At 39.6% G+C, this 27,225-nt stretch overlaps 1 protein-coding gene across 2 annotated transcripts in view; it reads right to left on the reverse strand.

The window, feature by feature from the left end:
- The window catches only part of skd (mediator complex subunit skuld), a 197,359-nt gene that overhangs the window by 65,918 nt on the left and 104,216 nt on the right, over positions 1 to 27,225 (reverse strand). For both annotated transcript variants that reach the window (XM_083124191.1, XM_083124189.1), the window contains exons 5-8: positions 7,182 to 7,327; positions 6,309 to 6,488; positions 2,273 to 2,398; positions 405 to 726 (exon numbers count right to left, since the gene is read on the reverse strand). In XM_083124191.1, the coding sequence (XP_082980317.1) occupies positions 405 to 726; positions 2,273 to 2,398; positions 6,309 to 6,488; positions 7,182 to 7,327 (774 nt within the window). The remainder of the gene's footprint in view (positions 1 to 404; positions 727 to 2,272; positions 2,399 to 6,308; positions 6,489 to 7,181; positions 7,328 to 27,225) is intronic.

Here is a 27,225-nt window from a genome sequence, read left to right on the forward strand (position 1 = left end):
TGCTATTGTGAATTATCCATCTTTGCTACTGACTTTTAAGCATCCTCTACTGTAACGTACTACAAAAAGAAAAATAAATAAAATCTCCTCGACATTTCTAGGATTTTTCCAGAACAAAAATAAATTCCCTAACTTTTCCAGACTGGCGGACACAATGAATATATTGAACTGGCACTAAATCAAGGAACTAATACGTTGAAGACAAGTCTTGGCAGTGTGGACATAGTGAGGACCAAAACCTGGACCAGTTTTAGCAGGTAATTGTTTAAAATCATTACATGGTGTGAATCTGAAAACAATTTACAAATATGCATTGTTAAAATACATAATATACACATAAAACTTAATACAAACAGAACAGGCCTGAGGGTAAAAGAATACACCAACTTATTCAGTTTCCTTACTTTGAGCAATTACAAGTCGACTTTCTTGTTGGGTCAGCAAAATCCCAGTGTCCGGCAGCTGTTTCGGAAGTGTTCTGTTCCATTGAGTCCCCGTTATTAAACCCCTGAGAATTCAATATACTGTCTTGCCAAACCCGCTCGGCTAGCAAGTTCGAAGTGCACTCCCGTTCCGACGTGTCCGCTGCAGCCAGTAGGGAGTGAGTGCTGGCGGTGTATGGTGATGGTTGAGATTTCCCCGTCTCCTGCGCAACACCCGATGGAATTGTACACATGTTGGGTTCTCTCGGAGAACATGGAGGTGAAGGTGGCGCTCCGGTTATACCTGGATTGAAAAGGAAATTGTTAACTTTGGGTCATGCACAGTTGGTTTAGGCAGAAATGCAAAATGAGAAATAAAACCTTAAATATGAAATTTAAATACAATTTACTTTCTTCTACAGTGTGTTTCCAAAATAACAAATCCAAAATTCATCACTTTTTCATGACCTTTTTTCTAAACATTTATTTAATCGCCCCCTACTATGGTAGGTATATTTGGAAATTAAGAAATTAGATATTTTTATTCAATGAAAAACCCCTACCACAAGGCCTTAAGATGAAAACTGAAGCTGTACTTTAATAAGAGATTTAGCATTGCTTTAATTATTAATGCATGTAAAAATTAATGTTTGCATGGAGAATGGCCACATTAATTTATTTAATATTTTACAAAACTTTATGCATACAAGAATATAATTCTTAAGAAATGAAGTGAACAAATCTTAAATTTTGGATTTCCAAATATTCACTTTTATCAAATCCCAGTACAGGTATATTAGCCATGTAAATTCACTATGCTGTACTATACTGTAAAAACTCGACCTTTTCTTGACTGGTACACACACCCTGTTATACGAATACACAATAATACAGGTGTCTTTAGTGAAAAATTACTTCATTCATCTATTGATTGTGGTGATAAACTGCCACCACTAACAGAAGGCTGTTGATTGATATCCAATAAATTTTATAATGGTCTAAGTATAAAAACGTAAATGACCAATTTTGCCCATAGTTGTATTTCTTGATTTCAGGCTGGTTCTTCATTTCAAAGAAAATTATAATTATAAAAGAATATCAACATATATACACATACATGTGATATCTAATGAACCAGCTTGAAGTCAAGAAGGAAGAGTCGGTCCTAGTCCATCTTTAGCACAAGCTATTAAGTAGACCTGGCCAGGCCTGCAAAGGAGGAGGTAGTTGTTTGTTTTTTTTCTGCCCCCTCTTGCCCCACCACCTGCCCTGGATGCTAGCACTGAGTACAAAAGTTCAAGCTACCAGTGGAGAGTTTCCAAATTAAACTTTGAAGAGAAAAAGTTCCAGCTTCCAACATAAACAAATAACAGTTTTTAGACAATCACTGCTCCCAACTGATTTCACAAAACCGAATTACTTCATTTTTCCAGGTGCTTCTAAGTACGAAGGAGAGTCAAATGAAAAACCTTTATTTGTTTTTGTTTCTTATCTAGTAGATATCTCTATGTAGGGTTGCACAAGTTTGCTGGATTTTAGCACAGACCTATTGCTGATCTACACATAATTTCAACTTCGAGTTAGTGCCTGTATACCTTAAGAAGAATAAGTTTTTGTGGTTCACGTGCAGTCACATATGAGCCACTGCGAAGGCCTTTCCACCCATGTGCCTACTAACCGAGTCCACTGTCGAACTTTCTCCTCCATTAGTAAACTTGCCAGTGTGGTAAGCATGCACAGATATATTGAATTTTCTTTGTAGAAGACAGATTTGATTAAGTTGCAAAACAGTTCAATTTCTTTTTGGATAGACCTTGCATTCAAATGTTCGAACTTAGCTACACAGTTACCTGCTGCGACCTTTCCACTGATGGCCGCTGATGAACCAACAGGCTGCAGTGCATTCGAAGATGAAGATGAATCATCCATATCTGTTACCAGAACATAGCATGATGGATACCTCATTTTAACTCCACCTAAAAAAAAAAAGAGAGAACACATTTATTAATAAAAATAGCTCTGAGCGCTTTGGCTTACAAGCAATAAACTGCAACATTAGCTAAATTAGATTTTTTTTTTAAACAATCAGGGCTCATGATTGATCAATACACACACATTTGTCGTAAATTTAAAAAAATTCAAAATTTCAGTATGAAGAAGAAATTCAGGTTTACATTATTTATTTATTTATTTATTGTGTCTTGTTTATCATGGCAAAGTTAAGGCTTTGTAGCCTTTTCTACCACTTAACCATGTTTACAACAACATTTAAACCATTACATAGAAAGGTAAATATTAAAATAAAGATAAATATAAAATTACGAAGAAAAAATTACAAAAAAAGGATAAGTAAAAAATACATACGGGAATAAAAACCTAACCTATACTCACGAGCATACAACAAAACACACACATACACATACACACACAACCAGATATTCATGACATTATTCAGGGATTTGAAATATTAAGGTGAATAAGGGTTTTCAGTGTTTTTCTGTGCTTAACTGTATTCAATTTATCACTAAATTATAATGTGCTAACTATTTGTACCCAATAAAAATGTTTTAATTGCGTCTTAAAGACATAGGCTGAAGGTGAGTTCCGGATTTCGAGGGGCAGTGAGTTCCAAAGATGAGAAGTAGAAACGGTGAAAGATTTTGAATAAAAATTTGAGTTATGAAAGGGGATGAGTAGTTGAGTTCTCCCTCATGATCTGGTGTCAAGGCTGTGTGATTCGGAAAGCATTGAGAATCTGCTCGAGAGATAAGCCGGTTCCTTTGAACTGATTGCCCTATAGGGAAGGGTGAGGTTGTGTACCTTTCGCCGATCAATTAATTTGAGCCAATTTAGCTTTGTAAAGAAAACTGATAAATGGTCCCTATATTTCAGATCGAAAATAAAGCGGACGCAGGTGTTTTGTACTCGTTGAAGACGTTGAGCGAGATCATCTGGTAGTTCGGAATAGACAGAATCGCAGTAATCGAAGTGTGGAAAAACAAGTGCTTGCACCAGTTTGATTTTAATGCTAGCGGGTAGAAAATGCTTAAGCCGAACAAGAGCGTGTAATGCAGCGAAGGCTCTGTTACTAGTTAAATTTACGTGATCTGACCATGAGAGATGCTGATTAAACATTACGCCCAGATTTTTGGCTGTTTTGCTTAATTTAATAGCTTTCCCTAAGACCATTATGGGCAGGAGCGATGAAATTTCAAACACGGAAAGCTTTTTTTGTGAACCTATAATAATAGTTTGGGTTTTCGAAGAATTAATTAGTAGCCCATGATTAGCTGACCAAGTACTGATTTTGTTCAGATCATAATTTATATCGCGAATTGAATTTTCAATATTCTTTGGAGGAAAGGACAAATACAGCTGAACATCATCTGCATAGATGTGATATTTGCAGTGTTCGAGTGCGTCAGGAATATGGTTAATGTACAGAGAGAAGAGGATTGGACCGAGGATGGTTCCGTGGGGGACACCAGCGCTGATTGATCGCCACGACGATTTCTCACCAGAGTTGAAGACACATTGTTAGCGTTCATTAATATACGAATGGGATTTGTCTGGAAAATTGCTAAAAATTTGCATTAGCATGCTAACAGGAGCTACTAGCACTACGGGCCTAATGTTACAAACCTCATGGGTGGAAACTAGTAAAAGGCGATAAATTAGCTTCCATATCCTTGTAGCTAGCCTGCACGCATTATTTTATTGAACATAAAACTAATGTTTTTATGAAGATTAAAATAGGTTTTATTATTGTACAGGGTGTTCCCTCATTCTTGGCCACTGATTTTCACTTACAAAAATCAAACTATTGGTCATAATATAATGAAATTTGCTACGGACATACCTTGGAGTGTGGGAAGCATGGTGATGTCATTGATGCTAATGGCAGCTACTTGTGACAGCATGCTTCTCATACACCGTAGTAAATTTCACTACATTATGACAAACAGTTTGATTTTTATATGTGAAAATCAGGGGCCGAGAGCAAGTGAAACACCCTACACAAAGATATTTCATACAACACACAACTCCCTTTCAAAAATAATATAATTACTGTAAGGTAAAACCTTTCATTATTATTTGCTGGTTTTTGATGTGTGAAAAAAGTTACTAACAAACTCTTTCATTTCCCACTAGTCTTCTGCATTGCTTCAGCATGCATTTTTCATTTCCGCTTCTTTCATTGCTATCACAACTCCTACTAGTAGAAATTGTGATATTTTGACTCCCATAATGTAATGTACTATCTGCAATCCAATCACAAATTACAGCCACAGATGATGACTCCAGGAAGGAGTCCATTACTAGATACCAATTTCGGTGCCTTTTTCCATGCTGTTTGTGTATAATGTATGCTTTTAAACAAAATCACATTATTTTCTTCAACAACTTTAGTCTTCACAATGATCCTTCTTCATGACAACTGCCACCATCCAAAACTGATGGAAAGTGTGGCAGAAGTTACAGAACTCATTCGTTCCAACCCTTATGAGGTGGCTGAAGACCTGCATGTTCAAAGATCCGAAATTTGAGGAGGGGATGATTGGTGGCAGCTCTATTTTGACAATGCCCCTGCACACACACAGCACCATTAATCTGTTAGTTTTGGTGAAACACAAGACCAGAGTATTTCCTCAACCTGCTTATTCACAAGATCTAATACAATAAAACTTCTTTCTATTCTCCAAAATGGAAATGGTATTGAAGGGTTGATGTTTTGAATCTATTGACTAGATTAAGAAAAAATTGCGAACAACACTGTGCTGTATCTCAAAGGAAGCATTCTACAAATGCTTTCACAATTAGAAAAAAACTTGGTAGCTGTGTGTATGTACCATTGGGGGAAGTACTTCGTTGGCAAAAGAAGGCTGAATAGTTTTAAAACTTTAGTTTTCAACTGAACTTTCCAAAGAGACTTCATATTTTTATATCCCATATTTTGCTTTAATCAACGTTATAGGAATTATGCATAACTTACACAATTATGAACTCCAGAAAGGGTGTTGTCAAATATGAGTTCGTTTTTTGAGGTTTGCACATCATTTCACATTATTTTGTAACAAAATGCTACAATGAGATTAACTAGGAATATTACATTTCATGTTTCAGCCAAAAGAACAGTATGCATGTCACTATCAATTGATAGTAATACCTGTGCAACTTCACAGATCAGATAAAACTTTGTCTGAGCAGATATACCAGGGCTGAAACAGATTAATCGGTACTCTATCAGTTGAGTTGATTTTGTGTTTAAGTCCACTTTATGAACAGTAAGGCTAATCAGGACTGGACATATAGTTTAAAGTGGGATCCAAACCACTTGTGCCTCCACCAGGTATCGAACCCGGGACACCTTGATTACAAGGCTATGATGCTACCCCTGCGCCATTGGGGAGGCCCCGGTACTCCATCAGTATCGGCTGATATAGGCATGTTGGTGAAAATTACTGATTCAACATATATATGCATTACAATTTAGTGCAACACTGTCATTTTGCTACAATTTTTATGGATATAAACATATAATCTCCATTTGGTACTTTATTCTTTAAGTAAATGTTTAAAAGTGCAGCTTCCTTTGCATTGCAAAAGTTTGGTTCATCAGGTAATATACATTTATTAAGGAGGTCAATGAATCATTTGGAATTTTATATTGGTAATTTATGGGCATCATCCAAAATTTCATATTGGTAAATCCCTAATATAAAGTAAGGATAGGGCAGATTAATCGTAATCAATACACTTGACTTCTAGTTTAGAGTAGGAACAGAAGTACTCTGCAATGTACTTTACACCTGGGACCATTTATTACAAGAGGACAGCATTAACACTACAGTGTCAAGAGAGTCCCATTAAGACACTACTACTCACCTACAATAACTTCCACTGCTGGAGGTAGCATGCTTGCATCTACGTTGCCATCACGATTGAAGTACTTGCTATCGATTGGATAAAACTGCCGCCACTCCTCTAGAAGTCGTTGCGTTTGATTGTCCATCTTGTAAGCTTGTCCGGTGAGTGTTCCAGACAAACCAAACGGGCCGAGAATAACTAAAAAACAAAAATGAGTTCTCAAATCTGTACCAGTCATGAACAACAGTTTGTTCAGATACTGTAAGAGAATGCATTTCAAGCAAATGAATAGATCACATTTCTTTAACAGTCTAAAAAATCTTTCCAATATTTCGAGTTCAATTATGGAAATTCCCATTACGTTTTTTTTTCTTATTTTATTAATATAACGAGTACAGTACGTGTTTCTTAAAGTTTATGTGCATTCTGTATCACGTGTATCATTAAATCAGACTAGTAAACATATCATTATACACTTTTGCACTGATGCTAGTCAAATTTTAAAATCTGGAGCAATATGGTAGAGGTGGCCATATATTAGAATGTATTTCATAGTTATTCATGCTGTTACCAGTTGAGCCTCCTTTAGAAAAGCCACTCCCATCCAAGAATTAATTACTTTTAATCCAATCTTGTATTGATTAATAAATTAAAGGTTTAAGATCACATTTCATAGCTTATCTTAGTTGGAGTTATGGCTTTCTTAGCCCGCATTTGGAGAAACAAAAAAAGAGAGAGAAGAAGAAGCTGGCTCCTGAGAAAAAGAAGCTGACACGTGGATTATATTTAGTTTTGTCTACCCCTGAGTTAGAAGAAGAAGAATTATACACACATAAAAAGAGGATTATACTTTTATGGAAAGGATTTGCTGAATATGTATAAAATACCTACCTGGTACCCCTGATGAAGAGCCTTGAGCCGCCACCAAGTGCTGGCGTGTGAGCTTGCGCACTGGCGGGTGCTGTCGGACATCCATGCTCGTACACACCGTGCTTTCCCCATGCACGAAGAATGCGAAGGAGAATGACAAGTGGGTGCTGTAACAAAAGAAAGAAAATTTCAGGAACGGTTTGTTTACATATTTACTTTTTTTTTTAAAAAAAAAAGACTGACATTTAAGAGGCCTTGATTTTTCCTTACACATTAAGAGTGGGTTTTTAGAGTTCGTATTTGGTCACGTTTCATTTTTTTTATTATTATTGTCAGGGTTCCCAATCATAGGTACAGACTTTGGGAGGAGAGAGTACTACACATTTGCAACATTCCCCAATATTCACAATGAGTTCAGACTTGTTTTAAATGTAAAGAGAGAATCGCATAAAAAAATGGTAAGGTTTATTTCTGTTTTCTTTCTTAATTATCATGATTTCTTCTTGACAGGCCTTCCCATTCGAAATTACTCTTGCTCTTACATGCACACTGATGAAATATTTCTTGTTGATATGCACAAGATAATCTAATCATCACAATTTCATTTGAAAGCCTTAAAAAAATTATCACAAAAATATACTGATCAGAGTATGAGTTCTCGAACCTTTGCCTTCTGAGGGTGAAGTAAAGTATAATGTCCATCAGTAAACTCAAATATTTACAAAGATTTATATCAAACATGCTAGGAAAGTTACCGTTTAATAGTGACCAAGTTACAGTTACTTGATTCTAGATAATATACAGGGTAGGGTGTTTCAAAAGTCACTATCTATGTAACAGCTTTTTTTTTTTTTTAATGCTATGGTATTATAAAGTACAAATTTGTGTATTTCCAAAACATTAATTGGTTTGTGTCAAAATGGTGTAATTATTAAACTTTTCATTTCAAACCCATACACTGATGATGAACGAGGAAGAAGTGCCGATTTAATCATCAAAATTCTGTTCAGTGATGAAGCGACCTTCCACACATGTGGAAAGGAAAATCAACACAATGTCGCATTCGGAGACACAAGAAACCAAGAAATTTTCTTAATGGGAACGAAAGTGAATGTTTGGCTTATTGCCTTGAGCTCTGTAGATATACTGGTGGTCGCCATGTGGAGCACAAATTAATTGCGGCATATTCCTTTAAATACAAATTGTCATGTAATTTCTTTTTGTAATTCCAATTATTTTTCAAAATAGTGACTTTTGAGACACACTTGTATAACGTGCCCCATGCATTAATTTAAAGCGGGCTGTTCTTTCTTTCACTGACAATCATGAAAAAACATATACATTGATTTTTAATTAAAATGCAGTTCACCTCATGTATTTTTTAAAAAAAGCAAATTCCTAGACTTGAAAATGTTCAACCTTGTTCACCCCCGAAATCATAATTTTGCTAATTACCGTTGAACCAAGAACTGAAATGTTCAGTTGGGTGCCTTACTCAAAAAAGTAAGTGCTACAATTACTTGTCATACAATAAGTAATTACGCAACTATCACATCTGTCTATATTCTCCCAGTGTAAACAAATCCCTCAAGAACTTCCGACTTCATCAAAGTACCGCAAAGTAACGACGATTGTATTAATGTAATTACGGTCCAAAGTACTGGAAAAGTAACATTCCCATTGACAAAGATTATAACATTTTCTTGCAATTTTTAATAATTGTTAACTAGCCCCTATTTGAGGAGAACATATGGTTTAAGATAATGCAAAAATTCGGCCGAAGAAAATTTCCTTCCATGTGGAAAAGAAAAACTGCAAAAGTAACTCGATTACTTTATCGTTATAGTCACTTCCAAACACTTGTCAACATTCTAAAAAATCAAAACGACGTTCCTTCACTCGTCTAGAAAAGAAGGTTGCAAATCAGTTTTCAATCTGACAACATCGCCAATATCAGCGAGATAAAAGTAATTACAAAGCTGTTACCGTGTTTCTGTTAAGATCGTAATTATCCGATTGGCTCCGACACGTGCTGCCTTTCACATGACTCTCGTTACGTCATGGCTAACTTCGTCAGTTATCTACATGTTTCTATTTTGCACTGCCCTTTTTTTCTAACTAAGAGCAATGAGTGTTTACACAACAAATTTGGACCTTGATATTCACAAGGCGAGTCCGTAACTTCGTAACAGGCAACAAACTGCGCAAACTACCAATGTCACCTCACAAAAACGCATGGAGTGAGTCGAATTGTGACACTTCGAAGGTGCATAGTGTCCTGCCAGGCACGTACCTCGAAAATATTCAAATGGTCACTTAGTTTGACGTCTCAATTTCAAGCATTTATAACTTTTTTTTATGCGCCCTGACGTATTTGAATGAGCACCCCAAAACTGATTCCAGATTTCTGTGTATTCGTAGTTTCGTAACACGTTATTATTGTGGATCTGAGTGGAGAATGCATAAAATACAGGGTGATTCATGTAAAACTAACACATTTCTTTCTCGTTTTATTTCAACGGGACTACATTGTAATGCCCCTGTTACTTTTAGATGACGCGGGACAGCTGAAAGATTCATATTCTCGAGAGAGTGCAGCTGAGCAGGATTTGGTAGCTGTCGTCGCCACATTGCCCCAGTCGTTGTGAACATGCAGTACACACTAAGAATATTCATGGTGCTTGTTGAGCAATTAAATGACATGGAGCTACAGCAAGGGTATTTTCAACAGAATGGTGCCATACATCAAATGAGTCCATGGAGCATTTCCTTAAACTTGTGGTCACCAAGACATCCTGGTTTGACACTACCAGGCTTCTTTCTGTGGGGGTATATTAAGGAAAAAGTGAATGCTCCGCCCTGGACATTGAACTAATTGAAGGAGAGCGTTCAAAACGAAATCACCAGTGTTGTCAACAGCATACCCCCAGCGAACGGCTAGGAACATGGTTACGACATGACCAGGTGTGCTATCGGGAAGAGGAGAACATTAAGTTTATTGAACTACAATATCTATGCTGCATTTCAGATGCATTAACTTGTTGCTAGCTTCATTCTTCACATATATGTGAATATATTACCAATATTATTGGTAATGGAATATGTCAGTTTTATATGAATCACCCTGTATACATTAGTTTGTGTTCTCTAGTCCAAATGATTGTCCATTGCTTCTACAAATTCATGCAGTGATCACAATCATTTCTACACCCACTCCAAAATTACGAGTGTGAGTAGTAGGGAGACTTGTAAAAATCGGGAAAGAACGAAACTTAGAAATTAATATCGGCGTCGTCCCAGATTTAAACTTACTCAAACCAATTCTACTTTACTGTCCTCCTCCGTGGCCGTGCGGTCTAAGGCGCTGTGGGACGCCATGGGTTCAGTCTCTGGGTTTTCGGCCTGTGTAATTGGCAACCCACCATCGTGAGGAAATTAGGGAGCTACGAGTGAGTAGCGTAACCCGGTCACGGATATCTCCTACAACGGCTGGGGGTTCGACGTGCTGACCAAACATCACCCCATTATTGGTTGAAGATCTCCACACCTCTAGGTAGGATTGTTGGTTGATTTGGTGTTTTAAGTCCACTTTATGCACAGTAAGGCTAATCGGGACTGGACCTACAGTTTAAAGTGGGATCCGAACCACTTGTGCCTCTACCGGGTATCGAACCCAGGACCCCTACTAGGTAGGATTGTGCAAAGTAAGTATGGATTGTGGGAGGGGCCTAGCAGTAGGGAGATAGGCCCAGACCCTTACGGGCTGTAGAGCCACGGGTTATTATTATTAGCATTATTATACTTTACTATGAGAGTCCTTGGACATAGCAAACAGTTATTTGTAGTTTAATTATTGCAAAGTCAATTCGTTAGTGGTGTGAACCTGTACTGTGTGGTTGTATATACACTGTGAAGATAAATACCATTTTGGAGGGTTCGTAACATCGAAACGAAAAGTAAAAAAAAATAATTAAGAAAGGTTGTTTGCCTTAATTACTTCTACATGCAGCCTAAGTCTGTGTGGTGACCCATTGCATGTATTTCGGGATTCGAGCATAGGCATAACTTGGCGGGGGTCCCACAAAATTTTTAGGTTTACTAATATTTAAAAGTTAATGGTACTTTTATTAACCTCCTTGGACATAGTAATGAGTATTTTTTATGAATTCACAAATGCAATGGTTAATTTAGCAAAATAGTATTTTACGCTATTTTTATGGGATAGGAATCCTCGCCCCACCGAACATAGGTCCCAAGTTACGTTTATGGATTCGAGTATAGACTCGGACTTCCCTTTCGAGACCGACGGGTGTTTATAAATCGAGACGGTGCTAAGTTTTCCCTACTAAAGAGGGGAAAAGTAATTTTGGGAAATTGTTCACATGGTAGTCCATACATAAACGTGCCTGATATTCAAGGATCTGTCGAAAACAGAATGCCACTTGACCCCATTTCCAATTCTCACGTTACCCCACCCCCTCATTCCCACGCACTCACAGCTTCCCCGATGGCGCAGTGCTATCGTCGTCGCCTTGTGATCAAGGGGTCCCGCGTTCGATGTCCGATGGAGGCACATAGTGGTTCGGATCCCACTTTAAACTGTAGGTCCAGCCCCAATTAGCCTTTCTGTGCATAAAGCGGACTTAAAATAAACAACTCGATCAAAACCACGTACTCGCGCTACGGAGGCGCCATGAATTTTCAAAATACCGCCTGGAAAATATTAGCCTGTTACGATGTCCACTTTATGCTCAGGTAGGATTATCGGTAGTGTATAAGGGAATGAAGGGTAAGCGGTACTAGAGATAGGTTTCACATGCCACACTGTGTAATTCGGTGGATCCGCGAAGTTCAAAAACCAGGGGAAAATTAGCAACAATTCCGCTTGGCAAATATATTGTTCTTTTACACCTTGCGTGGTAAGGAATCTGGGTCACCAGCAAGCGAAATTTCTCTGCTCCGTGGGTCGCCCAACGCTTTCACAAAGTCGTAAACTCGATGTCGCCAAAATCCGTTGCTCGAGCTTGTCACCTTGTCTATCGGCTGCCTTTGGTCGAACGGCTGGTGAAAACACAATCGTAACGGTATCGTTTGTCGTCCACAGAACGATAACTGCACGAGTTGACGTGTTGGGTGGTGAACTGACGAACTCGCCATCCAAGATTCCGAGTTCCAGCTCCAGCTGCGGTTAACTGTCCCTGCATCAATTTCATCTAATGCCTGAATTACACGAGGCTAGATTTCCCAGTTGGACTTGTACTAGTTGTGTGGTACTTGCTCGTCTGCTAGTTTTCGCCTCACACGATACTCGTTGCCGTACTTGTCTGAATACTTTTGTTCCCACGAGGCATCGCGCAGACGAGCGACTTGAGGAAGAACGTTATAGAAGAATGGCTGAAAAATCAAACTTTCATTATCTTATAATCCCATCTGCCGCGCACAAATCTAATACCTTTGGAGAAATAACTAAATATTAATGAACAAGAATGCCCCTCATCTCCGTTACCTTTTCTTTCATCGAACAGCGAACAAAAAGAACACTCGGAAATCAAAGACAAAATACTCTTTTCCTTGTTAAACTCCCAGATTATCTTCACATAACCAAACTCTCGTTCTGATTTTCTGATACCACAGAATCTAGCAGAAAAGCCAGTTGCAGTTAGAAGACGGTACTCGTCAAAAGCAGTCTAGCAGCCAGCCCGGCAGCCATCGTTTCCAGCCAGGTAGCCAGTCCAGCGCAAACTAGGGCATTTCCACTTGGAAATCCAGTTCTGTGTGATTCCACATTAATTTTTATTCAACGACCAGCCAAAAAGTTGTAGGGAAGCGAAAACACCAAGCATCCTGTCCACTCATACATTAGAGGTGTTGAAGAGTGGTTCTCGAAACTCGGGTTCGATTCCTAGCATGGTCGTCCCTCAATAAGCGGCTGTGGGACTTGTCAACCTCCCATCAGCGAATGACCTTGAGGAGTAGATGTGGTGTCGATCCTATCACCCAACAATTACCTATTCTCTACTGACCGAATGCAGCCAATGTAAACTAAACCACGTGACTTCTGAGAAATAGTTTCTTTCCGTTCCGCCAGAGGTTCCAGGTTCGAACCCTAGTTAAAGGATGGATGCAACCAGGTCATGGGAAAACGTAACTTACGGAAATATAAAGGATATACAGAGTGGCCCACAAGTCAGTTGGCAATAATTAATTATTAATGTAAACATGTTTTATTATTTGCTTACAAACAAAGTCACACAGATAATATGTATTGCAAATGATAGTTGCGTACACTGTAACAATAGCATAACCTCAAATAGTTGCTGCCCTTGTCAAGTGACTAGAGGTGAATAACTGCTAGTGTAAACTGATTTACGACTTAGTGCTCCCTGGTCTGCATTTTGCAGACTATCGAGGCTCTGGCGTATGGATTCACGGCCAGTATAATCCTCTGTGGGGTTCGGTTGCGTCGTCCCTATATGTTTGTGATTGTCCCTTCATCCATCTCATCACAATTCATCCTCATCGTTGCAAAAAGCCAAAACTGGCAGAAAAGCGAAGTAAAAATAAATGAACTAAACAAATCAAAAACAAGTCAACTGACTTATGTATAACACTGAAAATATATATGTTTATGATTACAATGTTGTTCTGAATAATGCTGGATCAGAACAAACATTTGCAGGTTCCTCCAAGTATAAAATGTTTGAAAAGGATAAAAGGGCGAGGGGCAAATGGTGAAAAGTAGTATATTCTGTCACTTAATCAACAGAATACTTCACATATTGTTGTTGGAGTTTTATCAAGGATGCGAGGCTTTTTTCCCAGCAAATCGAAAACGCAAGATAATTCTAACCCGCTTCTGGAGTATTTGTTCTTAAAGTAACGCTGGTCGCCATGTTGTTTACATAGATTAAAGTATCTCATCACCGACTGTAACTTTGTTCCAAGCAAAACACTGCCCTGCTTACCGACAGAGCAAAATCCATCTTTTGCAGCAATCCCAAAAATACGCTCGAATGGCGGAATTTCCCCTCTTGACCTCAATAGCCTGCCGGAGAAGGCCGACTTTGCGGCTGACCCAGTTTCCGTCCACTGAATCATGAACCCGCGACATGCAGAACGGTTTTGTTTAGGGGCGTGAGAGAATATATATATATATATATATATATATATATATATATATATATATATATATATATTTACAGTTGCAAATGTTTATGTATACAGGGTGGGCTAGGAGGATAAGTGGCAATATTCCCCTTCCTATGTATACTCACATCATTCTGTGTGGAAATATTTGTCATCCTAAATCCATAGCGCAAGAGTCCTCTGAGGGAAGAAGCCTGTCAAGCGGCTTCTTCATTTGGTGACGCGTGGACAGCGCATCCAGTCCCATCGCCGCTGTTTTTTTACGCTCAAGATGATGCATCACCAACCGCAACTTTCTTCCTCTAAAAATAATCCTGGTGAACTCGCTGAATTCTATCTTCGCTCAAGGCATAGTATCTAGCAACGGCTGTATATGAGTAAATATTATTCAAAGTCCGATTTCTGGGCAATCATTAAAACTGCAAGTTTGTGTTTCATACACTGACTGAATTTATTTATATTATCAACTCTCAGCCACGAGAAATGGAAATAAATCGGGACATACTGTATATAATGGATTCTAGATCCAACCCCACCCCCCACCCCGGGGGGGGGGGGAATTCTGCCAACGCCTTTTGTTTCTGAAGAAAGGAACTATATGGGTAAAAAGCTCAAAATGTGAACACAGGGATCGGCCCACGTACCGCTCGCACAGAAGACAAGAGGGTTGGGTACCCATTCGGCTGCGCGGAACTACATGGAGAGACAGGCAGATAAATGAGGGGAAGAAGGGAATGATCCCCCGAGCCACACGCTCAAAATAATATACACATCTTTCTACCTATCTTACATAAACACTTCTGCAATTTAAACACGACAGTATTTGTTATCCAGATAAGATTAGGGCCAGTTTCGCCTTATTGCGTTTTCACCTCCCCCAATAGAATTTCAAATGATTTATGTGACACTAAATTTCTAAGGCGAAACGGGACATCCCATTTCGCCTTACACACAAAAAAATTTCCACCAGTGAATATTATCGACATGAAGGGTCATTATTATTGAGGTATTATTAACCTAACCTAACCGACAGGACAATAGGAACCAAGGTAGGCAACGTCACAAGCTCTGCGCTCCCATCATGAATTATCCTTCAAGTCGATAATATTCCCAGATGGGAATTTTTTGTGCGTAAGGCGAAATGGGATATCCCGTTTCGCCTTAGAAAGTTCGTGTCACATAAATCATTTGAAATTCTATTGGGGGAGGTGAAAACGAAATAAGGCGAAACGGGAGGACAAGCCAGACAATTGCCTCTCATCCCACTTGTCGTCACCTTTTTCAGCCTATTCTCCAATCCATATTTGAAGAATCATAAATATTAAAAATTATATCATGAATGTAAGTTATTTATACGACTTTCCATTGAAACTCCCATTGACTATGCAAAATGTCATCCATTTCTATTTTTCAATGCTAGAGCGCACTGGCCTAGACAGTGAGACTTGTTAAGTAAGACGAAGGAACTGAAACAATATACACATTTTATTCTGTCACGCATAATTAATTAAAGTGAATCATAAACTCGGTAAATTCTTGTTGAAATTCAAAGAGTGTGGTTCAAGTATTCCGACAGACACTTACACTCTGCAATCCCTCCACTGAAAGTTTAATACTTTTGATGAACCTCTCACTACCATTCGACACGCCCTCTGCGATTTCAATCGTTATGGCGTCCGACTACCATGCGAGAGATCCGGGTTCAATCCCCGGCAGGGTTACCTGGAGGAAACTCTGGGGGGGGGGGGTAAAGGCGGCCAGGGGTGTGGTGCTGATCACATCACCCCCACCTTCGGCCGTGATCAAGAAAGTATGGGGCCCTAACTCCACACCCCCTATACGCGTTTATGGCGTGGTGCATAGCACAGGGGAGCACTTTACTTTCTATTTTATTCTGCAATTTCATGTGGTAACGTATCATTGGAGGAATTTGGCGATGTTATTGAATTGTTGAAAAATGCACTGAAAGTCTGTGTTTGTATTTTTATTTAGCGTCGCTTTTCTTACACTTTTGGGTAAGAGCGACTAAGAGGATGAGTGACCATATAATGAAATTGATGCGGCGCTGTGTTAACCACTCCATCACGGAGGTCGATCCTTCACTGGAAGAAAACCTCGAATTTTATCGTTATTTGCAATGTGTCGAAAATGTTCATAAATCTTACATTTCTGGTTAAGTGTACAATTTACGGTAATTAAATTATGCAACCACCATTTCCGGGCTGTTCATCCCCACAAATCGAAAGATTCTGGTGGAGTCTCTACACTGAATAAACACAAATATTTGAAACAAGTACAGCCAATGACAAAAGGAGACTAGGATTAGGTGGAAATTGGTGTAGCAAACCTCCGAAAGCACGATGAAAAGGCCAGAAGACAAAAGAACGACGATTAAATCAATGCTCTGCGGGAGAGACAAGAATTTGCCTACCGTATACTCTCTGTTATGGTACGTACCACGTGACAACACAGAGAAGGGGGGGGAGGGGGGAGGCAGCGAAGGAAGGAGGCAGCGAAGGAAGAAGACAGGCCGAGCCAATGAATCAATACCAAACCCGAAATAGGCAGCCTCCCGTTCCAGGCGATCACTTTGGTCTGCTGCGAATCGCCGAACGCGACAGGGCGACGGGGTTCCCAAAATGCATACGCCGCACACGTGTCCCTTCTTCCAGCCCCCCCCCCCCGCCCTTCCCCTACACTCTACGTACTATCGATCCACACACCCCAGTCGACTTGAGTTGACATCTCGGCTCCGGCACCTCAAAAGCAGATGTATCTCGGCGTAGTTGATGAATAATTTGGCTCTGCTGCGTGAATCCCTCCCCGCGACTAACAATTAGCCGCCCCAATCATAGCAATGATGCACCCCCGCCCTCTCTAGCACGGCTGGGATGTGGAGAATGCAACAGGAGCTACGGTGGCTTCTGTCAACATGGTAAAAGATGAGACCGCAACGGGAAATATATCAAGCCGCAACAAATTTCCATGCTTCGAAATGGCTTCAAATTTAGCGCGAACTCGAGAATTACCAGACTATCCGGAGACCAGACCAAGAATCTAAACTGTCTCCCATCAGAGACCAACGCCTCAAATTAACGTCATTCGATTTTTTCATTTACATTCCTCGCGGATACTGACTGACTGACGGACTTGGGTGTAAATTTAGGCTGCGTACATCCTAATGACCATGAAGACTATACGCACGCCCAAGTCGCTGGTTCCCGCGCACTGTGTGACGTCAACCGGGCTGCGTTGCCTAGTTCTAGCGTCAGACCGACTTCTCTCCGGGGCATACAGTTGTCATGCCTGACCTTTCGAGCAAATACTGTCAGTTTGTATCACATGGATTACAAAGACCGACTCTACAACGAGATCTTTCATGCTCTTGAACCTACGTACGAACACACGGGGTTGTGCTCCGACGTGGCAACAGCGCGAACTTCTGCCACCCGCCTAATTTCATGGCCGTACGTTTAGGAGGGAATTGAGCTGGGTATCACACTGATTATGAAGACAGAGTATTCAGCTTCTTCTTGCAGGTCTGGGTAAGCAAAGCCCGTTCTAAGACTACAGAAATTGATCATTCCATCAATATTACTGTCAGCTAGCTATGACAATTCATGTCGATTTATGAAAGCGAAGAGAGCATTCTGCGGTGAATGCGATGTGGTGCAGTTTAATCTTAAGAAGGATTTGAGCTGATAAAGGTAAAGCATACAATCAATCTGTGTACAAACTACAGCTGCGACCTGAAATCTAGGCGAAATAGGGAAATTTTAAACCAATTTATTATTAACAACAGCTCAAACGACTTCAGCTCCATTTCAAGTTCCCGCACTTCTTGCAGTTACATCGAAACCATTTATTTGTTTACACAAGAGCGGCGCCACCGTTTCACAGTGCCACATTCTTCAGAATATACTGGTAACTACAATGAAAATATACAAATAAGATTTTCGTCTATCTTGTGCACATAATATATATATATATATATATATATATATATATATATATATATATATATATATATATATATATATATGCTTTCATTACTTGAAGGAAGATTCCAGTGGTATTAATCACAAAATTAACACAATACCTGGCAATACGAATAATTTCTTAATTTCTTCACGGGTTTCTCATGTAACATATTCAATTATAACCTGCTTTCCTGGATGTAGGGTAATAACCACGCAATAAACTGAAGGGTCAAACAGGAACATGAAACGTTAAATTCGTATTATTTTGTATTTAGACATTTATTTCGGGGGGGGGTCCGAACCAACTGTCTCAGAAATAATAATAAAATAAATGTTTAAATTAAAATAATTATATTATAATTACATTAAATTAAAATAGTAATAATTAATATTGCATTGATAGTATTGCATTAATGTGTAATCGTGTAGTTAAGATCGCTACAATTTGTATGAAAGCAACTACGCTGGCAAGGAAATCAGTGCCAAATAGATAAAGAACTGAATATTTATTAAATAACAAGAAAGAATGTTAGATCAAGTTGACGAAAATTAAAGTTTCAGATTAATATCTTTGACACTGACGGAAATAAATAACCCTCGATTATACAGCAAATTTTAAACAAGTATATTTTCATTGTTTTATGTTAGTGCTTGGTACGTCTTTCGAGGGGGGGGGGGGGGTGTCCGGACCCTTGACAGTGAGGTAGGATACTTTAGTGTCAAGCGTCTCCCAATAAAATAATGATATTCTAGTTATGCAACAAAAGTCATTGTACTACGTTAGTTTTTGTTTAGAAGCACACAAAGATCAAATTAATGTTAAATAAAAGAGTTATAAAAACCAAATATTTACTTCCTTCAAATAAATTGAAGCAAATAACCAAATAACCGTCGATTATTCAACAAATGTTAAACAACACACACTTTCATTATTTAATTTTTGTATTTGGTAAGTCTTTCGGGGGAAGGGGTCCAGAGCCCCTAGAACCCCTCCCCCTCCTAAATACGTCCTTGGGTATATCATAGGCTTTAGTCTACTATGTGTTACATGTCGATAATGTACGCAAGTAACTCTGTTACCCTCATGTCCGATTTTGTCGCGTTATAGATTACAACAAATTAACAGTTACACAATGACTTAATGCCGACCTCCGTGGCGGAATGGTTAGCACATCGCGCTGCGACGCCAAGGGTTCCGGGTTCGAATTCCGGCCTGGGCATGGTGTTCTTTGTGAGTGTCCCTTCATCAATTTAATCATAATCATCACTCATCCTCATCTTCGCGATTACCCAAAAGTGGCAGAAAAGTGAAGTAAAATATACCGAACTAATCAAACAATGACTTTACGCATGGCCTGTACATTCCTTACCCTTATTTGGTCACCCATCATTGTAACCAGTGGCGGCGAGGCTGTTCGCCACTATTGCCCCCGCACTATGCTAAATCTTATGTATAGATCCATCAAGACATTTGAGACCCTGACGCGGGAGTAGTGGCGCTAGTGTCGCTAGTTAAAGTTACGGGGGAGCCTGTAGTTCGCATATTTTCCGAGGTTTCAGAAAGCTTTGTGGATCTATACAAAGCGAAATGTACTGTCTTTGCCTCCCAACCAAGTTTTGGCACCTTGCCCCCCCCCCCCCCCGGGTTTGGGACCCAATCGCCGCCACTGATTGTAACCAACGGGTCGTGGATTCGATTCCCACAGGAGGAACATTCCACAATCATTCGTACCTCCTTTTAAAACTGTAGGTCCTGTCTCGATTAGCCAATGCACCTAAAACTTTTTGGCACAATCCTTTTGACGATTTATTCTCCCATCATTCTTTTGCGTTCCATAAAGAAACTTTCTGTGTGTTCAATTTTGTGAGCAGTCGTGCGACTTTATTCCGATAGGAACTAAAGAGAGTGTAAAACATTCAACTGTGTAATTTCTAGTGTTCTGCCGAAGAGACGTGAAGGCCGGTGTAGATTGTGAAATAAGAGGAACCGGTTTCTTATCAGTAGTTGACTTCTGTGAATTCTTAGTAAATTCACACTGTAGCTTCGAAGGAGGAGATCATCAAGTATGGAGAGCGGTTGTTGGACGTAAACGGTCAGACAACTTCGGTTTACAATAATAATTTAGAGGATTTTAGAGCTCAATCAAATTCCGCTTGGCGCTCCCTCAAGGGATTGAGTTTTGTTTAGTACAGCAGATAAAAGAAACTGGCTGCGGGCCAGGTAAGATATACAGAAGGGGCATGAGCAGAGCTGTTTTTTTTTTTTTTTTTTTAAGCGATAAACGCGAAATTTAACGGAGAGATGCAGCAAGTAGTATATGCACGATTTATCACAATTGTGACTCATTTACGACTGTAATTTTGTCGCGAATTTTCGCGAAAATTGACCGTTTCTGCGAACATTTTCATTTTTACGATAAAAACGAAAAAATTGAATTTTTTACAAATTTATTTTAAGAAATATATTCGATTTGAAGATGTTGGCTGCAAAGGAATGGCAAATCATTTGGAAAGGAACAGTAACCCGTAAGTCTATTATTTTTTATGTTGTTTCATGAATGAAAATAAATGAGAGACAGATGGTTTTGTACACTCCACTTTTTCTAAAACATAAATATAACTGACAATAGACGTTATCTAATTGTCCCCTTCGATTTCCATGAAACTTGGCAGGTGTATAGAGGGGCCCAAAGGCAGAAATAAAGTGTTTTTTTTTTGTTTCGGCTAAAAAAACTGTTTTAGGGGGCAAAACTCCCCCTCAAATCTCAAGATGAGGACAAATTGAAGTGGAGATCTGACCCCGAAACCACGTAAATATGGCATATAGGAAGAACACGCACATATAATTGGAACACACATAGCACAGAGCTGTGTTTGCCAGTGATATGCACTTCACATCTCAAGTGTCCCACTTGTGTATCTGCAAGTACTATTAGCACAGAACTTCAACCGCCATCTTCCTTCAGGATAGCACTTGCGTTTGGTACCGACAATCCTACAGTTCTGTACTGTGTGTGTTCCAATTATTGTGCGTGTTCATCCTATGCCACATTTACGTGGTTTCGGGGTCAAATCTCCACTTCAATTTGTCCTCATCTTGACATTTGAGGGGGGAGGAGGGTTGCTCCCTAAAGCAGTATTTTAGCTGAAACACAAAAACACGTATTTCTTCCTTTGGGCTCCTCTATACACCTGCCAAGTTTCATGGAAATCGGAGGGGGCCACACGGGTCAGATCCCCACTTCAATTTGTCCTCATCTTGACATTTGAGGGGGGGATTCGGCCCCTAAAACAGTTTTTTAGCCGAAACAAAAAAAAACACGTATTTCTTCCTTTGTGCCCTTCTATACACCTGCCAAGTTTCATGGAAATCGGAGGGGGACACTTAGATAACCTCCCTTGTGAGTAAGGCTGATTTTCAGAAGGTGAAATTTATTATTTACTATTTTTAAGCTTATTTTCCCATAAATGTTGCAAATATTATGCCTTGTGTAAAATCATTCATTGATTTAGTAACATTATGTATAAGTGCATGGCATTAAAAATTACTACGAAATTACTGCCATATTTTTAACTATAAATACGATATTTTATATATTTTTCACCAAATTCTTGAAAAATTACCACCAAAAAAACCGGCCCTGGACATGAGCAATCTCACCGGATTCCTAGATGATAAGCTTCTCTTTGAAATGTTAGGCGAAATTAGATCAGCATAAACTAAGCACTGCACTACACAAACCTCGTTACACAACCGAATGTTCTTGCAGCTCTGATTAGCATTAGGACACAAGCCTCATATGCAGCAGATTTCCAAGCCATTAAAAAGGTAAAGAAAAGGAAGTAATATATATGTACAGTCACGGACAATAAAAATGGAACACAATCCCGAAATACTGGTTTCTCCGTAATGTGTTGTGTGTGTTGCCTAACTCTAAGGCAAATAGCCCATTCAAAGGCAACTTTTTAATAGGAAATACTGCTATCGCCTCAGAGTTGGGCAACCCAAAACATTGCGGGGGAGCCAGTATTTCAGGATTTAGGTGTCCCCAATATACATTTATATTGCCGGTGACTGTACATAAAAATAGTGGAAGTAAGTTTCGAAAGGCGGCAACTGAACAAATAAATTGTCTTAAATGTATCCGGCTGTGGTCGATGAGGGAAGCATTAGGGCGCCATGAGAACCAGACATGCATTATTCGTCCGATGAGAATGAATGGTGAATTTTCTGGCGTGATCGGAACGACGCAAGAATTTAGGGCATGGGAATGGGATATAATAATATATCCGGTGCACGAAGTGGAAATTCCTAGCTGGGGGGGGGGGTGTTTGGTCGTGTTAGTGGATAGGTGGAGGGGTTGCTTACGCAAATCATCCTAGCTGGGGGATGCTTTAGGCAAATTTCCTTAACTTGTGAGTGTGGCATCCCCCGCCTTCCATCCCACTTTGAGCAGCGTGTGTGTAAAGAGGAGATGATAAGAATTATACATACACTATTGAGTCGTGAGAAGAAGACCACGTTGGGATAGTAAGTCTAGGAAGTTGGCCTAAAAAAAAATTCAAAATATGACCTATAGAATGATCTCAGAATTATTGAGAAAATGACCTAAAAATTATTTTCGCTCTTAAAATGAAAGCTTGATTCTTTCATAAATTACAAGAGAGTAGTTGAATAATTCGATAAAACCCGTTCTTTCATGGTTTAAACTATCAAAGCAAAGGGGAAACAGCTATTAAGTTTTATTTGTTTTTATTTCAAGGTTACATAAAATATACCGCAAGGTAAGTCAATCACCTCCTTTCATAGTTGGCCTTGCATAATAGTTGTATTTCGCGTGTATTACATTTTTTTTATGTTGTGACTAATTTTACTGTAAAAAGCACAGATTAAAGAGATAATAGCGGCCAGCAAGGTAACCTAAAAGTAGGCCTCAACCAAAGTATTATTTACTACGATTAATTATGTAATCCATTGCCAAAGATTTAACTTAAAGAAAATATTGTGATTTTGTTGATTAATGGCGTGCTTATTAAAAATATCATGTTAGGGAATTTAAATATCTAAGATATGCTAGCAAATTCATTTAAAATTCGCGGGACAAGAGAGTAGGAGCACAAAGAAACATACAAAAATATAAAAATGCATTAAAAATTTTAAAAAGTATACTGACAAATGACCTAATAGCCAAAGAAGGCAGGAAAATGCTCAAAAAATGCAAAATAAGGACGATGTTTTCTGGTTCTAACTTTAAGGAAACTAATTAGTATTATGTTTACCATTAACGTGAAGGTCCAGCAAAAAAATATGATTGTTCATTAACTTCCGAGCCCTATTGATAAAGGAAGAAATGGGATTATGTTGCGCTCTGGAATTCAATCCAACTCGCGTCTTGTAAGATACGCATTCGCGACCAAAATCACTGACGCGGGCTTGCTTCGCGGTTCCGAAAAAAGAGCAAAAGGTAAGGCGGCGCAACGCAAAGCAGTTTCGCGGATAAAGCAGGATGCGTAACGAAGGACATCTGTGAGATGAGGCGAGGATATTGATCCAACGGGTCCTCCCCCGTGGAGCCAGGAGCGGATGGATGGTTGACCCATGAAAATATGCAACTAGGCACACGCATATTCCCACAACGACGCTCTCATATAAAGCTCTGGGAACAACAGAGACTGCAGTGCGCCCGTCACATACTTAACACTTCCCCCAGAAGACGTACCGCGGTTTTGGTTAACGGTGACTTGAAACTATGATTTAAGTTCCATTATGCCAGATCCGGTAGCTAAATGCCCAGGCGATCCGATACTACACTTGATTCTAAACTAATGCGATGGCATTCCTAAACCCGAAGGTTACAGTCAAACCGAATGCCTTTAATTTCTCCATATCCTGCGCAAGATCAATAAAATCTTGACCAGCCTTGCCTTTTGTCAGATAGCGTTGTAAATTGACCATCTCAACACAGTGTTGCCATATGAACGAAAATTTCACTCTGTCAGGAAAAATTCAGGTAAAATTTTAGGTGGAACGGGAAGAGAAGTTTTATGAAAATACATGTATAAGTATTGTGGGGAAACTTGAAGATATTGGGACCATATATTACATTTAATATGTTCGAGTTGCTGCTTAAAATCCACTATATTCACAGATAGGCTAATAGGGACTGGACCTAATGTTTAAAGTGGAATCAGAAGCACTAGGTACCTCCACAGGGTATCGAACCAGGGACCATATAATTAAGTCTTCAACTAATCAAATGATTGAGGTTTATTCAATATGGCTAAAAATAAATGAAGAAAAAGAAAATATAAAAATATTTTTAAGCAAACTATCTATAATCAACAAGCCTTATGGAGAAAATGTGAGATGCGTTTGTTTTTTCAGTCTCTAATTCTAGTAAGCTCAAAAATCATACGATTTTCGGACTTGAACAGGTTTTTTTCAAATTTCCCCATGATCTCTTTCACTCCTAAGGTGATTTTCCTGACAATTCCAAAATATCCAGGTTAGGGAGAATCCTGTATAGTCTAACTTTTCATCTTCATACCCTTATTTCCAAAAGGACTGTGCAATAAAAACTCCAATTGAACCAACTTCGCAATACTATTTAAAACACGCAAACTACTATGCAATGTTCAAATTATTTTTGTGACAATCACATTTACCTTGACCTCCCATAGTTCATAATCCTTAATAAGTAACTTTGAAACATCTAGGGTGTGAGGGAGATTTCACGTCCAATAAGAAGTGACACTTCACATTACAGTGGGCACGCCTGAGCAGCCAGCCAATTTCCCCCCAGTTTGTGAAAAGCATTCGCTGCGCATCGCGGTGGGGGAGGGAGGGAGGGAGGGAGGGAGGGAGGGAGAGAGAGAGGGAGGGAGGGAGAGAGAGAGAGAGAGAGAGAGAGAGAGAGAGAGAGAGAGAGAGAGAGAGAGAGAGAGAGAGAGAGAGAGAGAGAGAGAGAGAGAGAGAGAGAGGCAAGCTACAGGCGACACTTGTCGCTCGGGAACGAGCCAATCAGCAGCAACGTTTCACACCGTAGCAGCATGACAGACTGCACAAGCTTACGTTCGATAGTGAAATCCTCAAGCGAGACGTGTCGCCCGTCGCTTAGGTGTGAAATCTCCTCCGACACGCGACACATGTCACTTGGGAACGAGCCAATCAACAGGGAGTGCATGAGTACCTTTTCCTGTGCTGATGAGTGCGTGCTCATTTTTATTACCGCATCCCACTTATATTATCGTATTTATTCTTCCGCACCAACCATACGCTGCTGGCACGATCTCGGGTGAGCAGAATCAACCCAATTCATCAATGATGCGACTCCGAAGGTCGTTGCACTTGTCCGATGCACTGCATCGGCCTTGAGAAAGGGTGAACGACTCGTAGGGACGGAGGAATGGTTCGTTCGACTCCCTTTCCTTTTTTCTTGGCGGTTCTCACGCTGTTCGAAATGAACGACACTGGCCTTGCGACAGGTCACAGGACATTCCGACCAACAGCTTAGGCCTGTTTTACACTGGCCGCTTTAGACGGAAGTTTTTCCTTTAGCATTTTTGCTAGCATAAATGCTTCCAAAAATCTAATAACATTTTCTTATAGCAGACAATATCCTACATGGAAGCATTACCTGTAACATTCCGATTAGCATTTGTGATTGCGATGTGACGCGTGCAGAGAACGTTGGATAATATATACAGCACGAAAGGTACACGAGATGAGCCAGTGCCCTGCGTTTACAATTAAAACAACTAATTTACTCTTCCATACGTGTACTGTATAAGCTATGGAGTATGTATTAAATCAGTGCTGTTAATTTGTACCTAATACCGTTTTATAGGAAACGTCATTCCTCTCGGTTGAATAGTTATCAGCTTTTAAAAATGTGACGTGATACATTGTTTACATCTCACGCGGCCGCCATTACATCTGCACTCGTGACCAAGAGGGCGCTTCTGATTGGTTATGCTACGGGAATAGGACCGATTCTATCCTTGAGAAATACCATGAAATATGCCATAAGATTGTTCACTTCACACGGTAGCATTTTGGTCATGGCATAAATGTTAAGAACACTGCTTTCGTCTAAAGTGGGCGTAACAGCGAATGCTACGACAGTGTTGCCACAACCAGCGAGCTCGATTCTTTTTGCTCGGCTACAAAATTCCCCCTTCGACCCAGAAACGCACAAAACTTAATGGATTACTTCGACTGACACCACAGACATCAATGTATAAAATACCACAATTGATTGAATGAGATAAACCTAGGATACAAGATTGATTGAGTTGGTGTTTTTAAGTTCACTTTATGCACAGTAAGGCTAATCGGGACTGGACCTACAGTTTAAAGTGGGATCCGAACCACTATGTACCTCCACGAGGTATCGAACCCGGGGCCACTTGATTACAAGAAAGGCGACGACGCTACCACTGCGCCATCAGGGAGACCCGAGAGGACAAAAAAAAAAATAGGATTGTGAAATACACGGAATACATAAAAAATTTCATGACACTAGTTAACATCTACCTATAATATTACAATTACTCCAAATGATGGATAATGGAAAGGTATTGATCGTTCCCAAGGCAAATTAAGAAACCCAATTACAGCCCATTTCGGGGGAATACTTCTCAGGACGGCAGAAAGGGTTGGGGGGGGGATTATCACTTCAATCTAATGTACGTTCCTCGCAATTTGATATAGATTTTCAAACAAATCTCTCCCCTTTTTCATGTAAAATTTTACCGGATGGGCAATGGGGTATCTCCCTTTATGAGGAAACACTGAACATATTTTAGGAAGATTTCAGACCGAAGCGATAGGCGACGCGACGCGTGCCGCTTGGAAACGAGCCAATGAGCAGTAACGTTTTACACCGTAGCGGAATGACGGCCACAAACGCCTGCGTAGTGAAATCTTCAGGCGACAC

This window comes from Lepisma saccharinum, chromosome 6 (genome assembly GCF_977018435.1).
Source record: "Lepisma saccharinum chromosome 6, izLepSacc3.1, whole genome shotgun sequence".
Classification (NCBI taxonomy): domain Eukaryota; kingdom Metazoa; phylum Arthropoda; class Insecta; order Zygentoma; family Lepismatidae; genus Lepisma; species Lepisma saccharinum.